Genomic DNA, 8,002 nt, shown 5'->3' on the forward strand with positions numbered 1-8,002 from the left:
TTCCTTCAGCCATTTCAACTCAGGCAATAAAAATAGTAGCCAGGAAATTTGTACAGACACTAAAATAGAGCCTGAAGTGTCATATTTTGAAGCTGTAATTGCTGTGTTTGTGCAATGTTTACTTTGTAGATGATTCAAGTGATTTACAGAACTGTTTAGAAAGATACAAAACATAATAAATGAGTAAATAAATCATTTCGAAATCACAACGCGTTACAAAAATAAAACATTTTCGGTTAGCAGCTTTATTATTCTTACATTAAATATGGCCTTGCTTTATAAGATTATCTGCTAAACACTTATCTGATAAACACTGAAGGCACCCACCCAGCTGGCTACTGAATGAAAAACCACATCAGAACATCGTTTATAAGCATGTTCCTGTCCCAAACTTTGCCTTTTCACTCAATTTTCCACCCTTAAGCTCCGACATGGTGGCATATAAAAGCTGACCCTTTGACCCAGAGGGAGAGGATGGAGAGATTCACAGAGATCCACACCCATGGACACACACAGCGGCGTTCCACTGGGACAGGATCTATGTCTTCCTCATCACACAAGCGCTGGAGACACTTTGATTTGCTGCTTAGATGAGTACTGTGATGTGAAAGGTTATCATGTCTCCACCATCCTCTGGCATGTGAGCTGAGAACATTGAGACGACGTTCAGCCGTTCCTAGTCGGTGCCTGATTTGAGCCCATTTGCACTGACAACAAGAGTGCATGTGGGAGCTATAAAAGGCAGGATATCATAACAAGTCTCAGTGGTACACTTGGGCCAACTCTTGCCGTTGACTCCTCCCTAATCAACACAACATGATGCTGCCATTCTTATTTCAATCAAAGGCAGGAACAGGCCTTGCAGCTGCTCACTACAGACATCCACTCTTTCTTACACCCCCACACACGTGCCCCACCCTAAGAGTCTCGCTCTGGCCCGTGGGCAATTAGAAGTAATAGCGGGAAGTTCATTAGTGTTATCAGCAGACGAAGGAGGCTGCAGCTGATGGAGCCGAACTCCACCACAGTCACGTAGAGCCATGGCCCTCGGGTACAATACCCTCTGAGGAAAATACATACGCTTTACCAGACTTTCATACACCGGCTGGCACGTACACATCCATTTTCTCTCAATGACCCAAAGATATTTATCATCCTTTGAAAACTAAGTGCTACATTTTTTTCCTGAAAAATCTAATAAATGAATGAATGGCAACAGACATTTTAAACACTACTTTTACACACCGAGCTCAATGAGGACTACTTTTTAATTTTTTTAACACAAGAAAAGAAGTCATTAGTCCTAGTCCAGTAGTTTTCGCGTACTACACACAAGATTGTCAGTTAAAAAATTTACTTGATTTTGAACCTTGAAAATGATCTTGAAACTCGAAAAAACATGGACTTGGAAAAATGCTGTCAAAAAAACAAAAAATTACAGCTGTAGCTCATATAGGAAAGGAGACTTTCCTGCATCAGGGAGTGATCTGAATGGTTACATCCTGTCTATACAGATTCAACAATTATATATTAGACAACAGGATACTCGTGCAGCTTCCTGGCCTACGAGCTGTATCAGCAGTAACACATTACTGCAACACTCTCAAAAAGATCATTTCACAAGATGGGGTCTACACAGATTATAAAATAGCACTTGATCCAGCACATATTCATATTTCTTGCACTAAGTGCAGCAGCAGAAAGCATGAAGTGTGAATTAGGCAGAATTGAAAATCATTAGATCTGCTGTAAAGAGTTACAGCAATTGGCAAATAACTGACCACAAAATCATACAAGGCCATAAAAACATGCTTGTTTTATTGTGCTTTTTATTTACATGATTTATCTATCCATCCATATCCTTATTTACTTTATTCTATATCCGTATTTATTGCAGGAGAGTTTGGAGTCATTCACAGGGGACTCACAGAGGGCACAAGTTGGGGGCACGTCCTGTACAAGGTACCCGTCCATTACAGGGTAAAATTACAAGTGTGCATTTAAAATGAATATATGATTACTCTGTCAGTATGTATGCAAAACTTCTAGCTCATAATCCAGATTTTCCTCCTCGGTTTTCTGCTTTGTCTCCATATTTGCATGGAAACTAATATTTCTAATACACACAAATTATCTTGTTCATGATCCTCATTGCAGGGGGGCACGGTGGCTTAGTGGTTAGCACGTTCGCCTCACACCTCCAGGGTTGGGGGTTCGATTCCCGCCTCCGCCTTGTGTGTGTGGAGTTTGCATGTTCTCCCCGTGCCTCAGGGGTTTCCTCCGGGTACTCTGGTTTCCTCCCCCGGTCCAAAGACATGCATGGTAGGTTGATTGGCATCTCTGGAAAATTGTCCGTAGTGTGTGAGTGCGTGAGTGAATGAGTGTGTTTGTGCCCTGCGATGGGTTGGCACTCCGTCCAGGGTGTATCCTGCCTTGATGCCCAATGATGCCTGAGATAGGCACAGGCTCCCCGTGACCCGAGAAGTTCGGATAAGCGGTAGAAAATAAATGAATGAATGAATGAATGAATGAATGAATGAATGAATGAATGAATGAATGTATGTTTTTACTATACGCTAAACCTCTATAGTGGAAAAATGTTAAGTTTTGAGCAAGGTATGTACTTCATCACTGTGAGACAGCACTAAAATGACAAGAAATCAGAAATACAAATACTGTATTAAATGTATTTAAATTCAACCATGTAACAAGTTGGGATTTCATTGACATTCCTCATCCCAGGGAAATCTAATGCCAGTTCCCTTCAGTTCTCCAGAAATAAATGCATTGAATTTGGCCTCATATTCAGGACTGAAGTGATTCTTCCAGTCACCAGCAATTCCTCAAAAAGAACATAAAACATAAATGAGACCTTTCCAAAAACATCCAGAATTTCTCTGTCATGGAAATGTCTTCACCTGATTACCTTTTCTAAGGAAAGGAGACTTGCTGTTGTCCATTATCTCTGGTGTCACCAATGAGTAATTGGACATGTTGTTTTGCTTCATGGTTTTGAACTGGCACTGTTCAGTGATGCGTTTCAGAGCCTCTTCACTTAGTCGATGATTAAGGAAGCATGAAATGTGTTTGATAACTTCACACAGATCCTGCAAGATAATAATTTCCTGTTATTATATTAAAGAGTTAGTGAGTACAAACAGCCTCTTTCCACAGCATGGTGACTTGCATACAAGTTACTGGAATAGAAATGCATTACCTGAATCATCTCCTCGTACGTTATGTAGAGAATTCTGTCTCCTAAATCGGGATTTTTCCAGCTCTTCACGTGATCAGTCCACTTTCCAAACATCACTGAGCAAAAACGATCATCACGACTGGAATTTGATTGCTTATGCCACAAATTTTTAAAAGTAAATCTCACCATTTCCTGCTAGGAAGCTGTCAGTAAATTCTTCAAATGTTCCTGGATCGTGCAGAAAACTGGCCATTTGGTGGAAATAATAAAAGGAAACCGCAACATCCTTTGGGTTTCTAGTAATATAAATGACCTAAGTAGGTAGGTAGGTAGGTAGATAGATAGATAGATAGATAGATATTTTCAGTGAAATAATAGGGGGAAAATCAGTTCATTAAAGTATTCCTTATAAAGTGGCGTACACAAAGTAGACTGAAAAATAAGATCATAACTTCCCAAAGTATCTATACTACATGAGTAAAAGTATGTGAACCTCACACCATTTTGCGCTTTTTTGTCAACAATCTTATGCTACACTGGAGAATGCCCACATATGATTGTGATGGTCAGCTGTTCACATATAACCCCCACAGACTGATACGGGTGATGATGAATCAAGGAATAATTCATTTCATTATATTTAGAGTAGATTATTTACATTCAGGTAACTTTTTAGAAATTGTGTTTGTGATAAATTAAAAAAAAGAGAAAAACATTTCAATTCAGGAGAGTGGGTAGTTTTCAGAACAATATAACGGGGTTTTTCCCACTTTGCTACACATTTTTGTGCCAGCTCCAAGATGCCCATTAAAAAAATAAAGTAATAAAAAATAAGATATAGGACAGCCACACAGACATAACACATTATACGTATATAAAACAAAAAGCAACAACAAAAAAAAAATAAATAAATAAATAAATAAATTATATATATATATATATATCTACCTTAGCCTTAGAAGAGAAGAAGGTGGAAGGCATCAGGTGGCAGGGCATATGAGAGATGAGTGTGCGTGGAGCACTGAGCTTGCGTACAACTTGAGCACTGCGAACTTCCTCAAGCCATGGAACTCTCTCATAGCCTTGAAGGGTAAGCACAGGAGTAAGATCTCCTCCAGACAGGATCAGAGGAAGTATTTCTTGCATCCATGTTGTCCCTGAAATTTTTTTTATTGTACTATAAATATACAATATATCAAGTCCAGTGTTGTAATGTAACGGAGTACAAATACTTATATAATAACAAATTACAATATCGTTGCATTGAATAACAAATACGTTACCGTACTTAAGTAGAAATGTCACGTATCTGTACTTTACTTCGCTATTTAAATTTATGTCAACTTTCACTTTTACTCCACTACATTTCCTAGATAAAATGTATACTTTACTCCGCTATATTTCCACTAAGCATCTTCGTTACTCGTTACTACAAAATAAATTAAAAAAAAATAATAATAAAATTGCGACTGCAATAAGGGAGGTTTGGCGAATCACTGCTCCTAGATTGCATTACGCAGCTCCGCACTCTCTATTTCAGCATAATGTTGCCAAAAGGAGGTCACAAAGAGCCACATCATACACATGAGCACACATGAACATCACCTTTTTTCCCTGCCATTTTGAGAGCGAACTTGACACAAATTGTTTACTCCAATGATCTTGCTCCTACTGGGAAACTTTGAGGTATTTTCATCCCACTCACATTCGCGTTTGACGAAAATACCGTATTTAACTCAAGCGAAGCGAACACGCACAATAAAAAGACACACAAACTTCGATATCAACGTAAGAACCGCATGAAACCGGGCAAAGAACCGCGGTTTAGCCACCTCTGTCATAGACGACCACCCTGACGATAGTGGTGAACAGGGTGAAGAAGATAACGTTATACACCCGAGGCCATATTTGCAAGAAATGTTTCTGTACATTGGAATGAAAGATTCTTCCTACCGGATGAAGTGTCTCTTATGCCTACCGCAAATCACTGAAATTTTACTTTGTACTTTTACTTCAAATACTTAAGTACATTAAATATCAGAAAATGACTTTTGATACTTAAGTACAGTATATATCAGATACTTTAAGACTTTTACTTGAGTAATATTCTAAAAGGGGACTTTCACTCCTACCAAAGTCTTTTTCTAGTACGATACTTGTACTTTTACTCAAGTATTGCTTTCTAGTACTTTATACAACACTGATCTAGTCACACACTCAATTATTATTAGATTAGATCAACTTCTCTATTAATGCAGGAATGCATGGGAAACAGTTCAGACAGTAAAAGATAATTAAACAATGCTCTTGCATTAATATAACCACTAATTATATATAAATGTAAATGTATGGTATACTCACCAGATTTGGGATATGTAATTACAAAAATATCATCATCCTGAACCTGGAACGATTCAAAATAGTTCAGACTGTCCACAGTGTAAGCAAGTTTTGGGAGACAAAATCCATGATAAAACATGTACAGGTCACTTTGGGACATCGTGACACTAAAGTTTTGTTCAGAGTGTTGACTTTTCCCCTGCTTTTAACTGGGATCATTTAAATGTGTAGTAGGGCAGTCTAGGTACCGCCCTATTAAACATGGTTTTCACCTGAATGACAGGTGCGACAGCCTATTGGCTGCTGCTCTGGGTATATTTAAGGCGTAGTTTGCGTCATCTGGCTACGCATCGTACAGCCATTATTGTGTGTGGGTGTGTGCGCGCAGTTTGCGGGAGGTATGTAGCTAGCTGTTTGGCTAACATTTCTGCTAGTGTCTGTGCATTATTTAAGTGTGTATATTTGTTTATAGCCAGGTTATTTTCTCGATTGGGACGACGTTGCTGTTGGGTACAGGCTGTCCTTCCCTCCAGTTTGTGTGTGCTCTAGATCACCTGCATATTTGCTGTTTGCCACTTATGGATAAAGCTGTGAGTAACTGAGCCCGTGGGTTTAGCGATCTACTTCCGGGTAGGTATATCTAGTCCTTTGAGCATTATTGGGGTGGTGTCTTTGACTGATTTTATTAACTTTTATCCATTTTAGTGCATCTGCTCGTGAGCCCTTCGTCACTGTGGACTGCAGGGCCAACGCTCTTTAGACAGCGTTAAGACTGCACTGTTTGTTCTGCTGCTACTTTTACAATTGTGACTATTTGCATTTTATTATTACTTTCTGGTTTTGTTTGTTTTTCACGCTCATGCTGGTGGGTTAGGTGAAGAGTGGCTAGTCCGAGTTGTTATTTAAAGCGAGCTGTACCGTTCACGGTGCTTGCTTAGCGCCACCGGCTGTTATATTGCCACCAGCAGCGTGTTTGTTTTGTTTATTTATTTGGTTGTTTTTTGTTGGATCTGCGCTCTTCCTAAGGACGGCGTGGAAGAATTGGGCAATATCTCGTACCTGGGAAGATTTAGTTCCTATTTGTTTTGTTTACTGTTGATTTGAGTCTTTTGGCTGAAAGCTCTTTTCAGCTTTAAGTTTTTGTTTTTTTGTATTTTATGTGATTTAATTTGAAGCCTGTTGTCTTCATTTGTATTGTTGGTTTTATTATTTTTTTTTTTTCCTGGTTTTGTTCTTCTCCTTCACCTCTTGCTGCTCCATGGCATGTCTAGGTTCATGAGCTTTTAGCATGAACCTAGTTGAGTCTTTACATCTCTATGCCTGACCCTTGTGGCCAGTAAATTGTCCATTGTTCCATTTTTTTGGTTTGAACTTATTCTAATGCAAGTTGTTGGATTGTACGTGAGTTGATCTAATTGTTGTTTTTCCTTTTCTTTTTTTTGTTTATTTCAGGAGCTGAAGGCCCCAGTGAGGGAAGCTAGCTGCCTTGGCCCTGTGGTGGTGGTGTTTCTCTCACAGAGTGTTTTGCTATATGATATCTGCGTCTCCCTCACGTAGAGTGGGTGTGGTGTGAGTGTTTTGAGTGGTGTGTCTTAGGATACTCACTGTTCAGCTAGCTCCCTACTGGTAAGCCTCAGCTGCAAAGTTTCTTGTTTTCTTTACTACTTTTCGTTGTTTTGGTCAACAGTTTTCTACATTTTAATTAATTATTGTGCAATAAAGTATTTTTGTATTTATATCCACGTTTCTTGTGTTCAGTGGTAACGAGCCTGTGTGCTATATTTATTTGGGTATAAATTTCCCTGTTTACAGAAACAGGGTGGCGTAGTCTGCTCTAATTTTTAGTTGTATATTGGTGTCAATTCTGGCCCTCCACCGCCCTGCCACACATGTAACATTTCCATTGGGTTAAATTTACATTCACATACACACGTGGACAAAATTGTTGGTACCCTTTGGTCAGTGAAAGAAAAACTCACACTGGTCACAGAAAAAACTTTAATCTGACAAAAGTAATAATAAATAAAAATTCTATGAACGTTAAACAATGAAAGTCAGACATTGCTTTTCAACCATGCTTCTGTAGCGGGTACGGGACTTCCGTATCAGCTGGCAGTTAAATGTTCCCAGCAATCTGTGGAATGGTGAAATAAAGACAGGACAAAACCATGTGTGTGATCAGCTCTTGTCTTGCTGGATTATATTTTAATTCTTAAAATGATCATATCAGGAAAAATTACAACTTTCAACACATGCCTTATGAACCAGAGATTGCTTCTCTATGTAAATGTCCACTGTTTTAGTCTCTCTCGTGAATGCAAAGTATTTCCATGAAGATCTGTTGATCGCGATGTTACTCATTTGCATATCCATATGCTATTTAGCATGTCTGAGTCTCCATTCAATTCAACTGTACTAAATACATCTTAAATCATGACATTATCTAAATGTTTTACCCATTTTAGA

The 8,002-nt window shown here is 38.8% G+C and overlaps 1 protein-coding gene across 2 annotated transcripts; it reads right to left on the bottom strand.

Moving 5' to 3' along the window:
• Nucleotides 1–2,676: 2,676 nt before the first annotated feature.
• On the bottom strand, nucleotides 2,677–5,702 carry LOC132840244 (sulfotransferase 2B1-like). 2 transcript variants are annotated; one of them, XM_060861759.1, is made up of 6 exons: nucleotides 5,558–5,695; nucleotides 4,145–4,278; nucleotides 3,383–3,509; nucleotides 3,218–3,312; nucleotides 2,927–3,107; nucleotides 2,677–2,842 (listed from the first exon to the last, which is right to left on the bottom strand). In XM_060861759.1, the coding sequence occupies exons 1-6, from the start codon at nucleotides 5,673–5,675 to the stop codon at nucleotides 2,721–2,723; spliced, it is 777 nt and encodes a 258-aa protein (XP_060717742.1). In that variant the 5' UTR covers nucleotides 5,676–5,695; the 3' UTR covers nucleotides 2,677–2,720. The 2 variants fall into 2 exon arrangements, with proteins under 2 accessions (XP_060717742.1, XP_060717743.1); XM_060861760.1 differs by having other exon boundaries at nucleotides 2,678–2,842; nucleotides 4,145–4,353; nucleotides 5,558–5,702.
• Between the last annotated feature and the right edge of the window lie 2,300 nt (nucleotides 5,703–8,002).

The sequence above is a fragment of the Tachysurus vachellii genome, chromosome 25 (assembly GCF_030014155.1).
Source record: "Tachysurus vachellii isolate PV-2020 chromosome 25, HZAU_Pvac_v1, whole genome shotgun sequence".
NCBI lineage: Eukaryota > Metazoa > Chordata > Actinopteri > Siluriformes > Bagridae > Tachysurus > Tachysurus vachellii.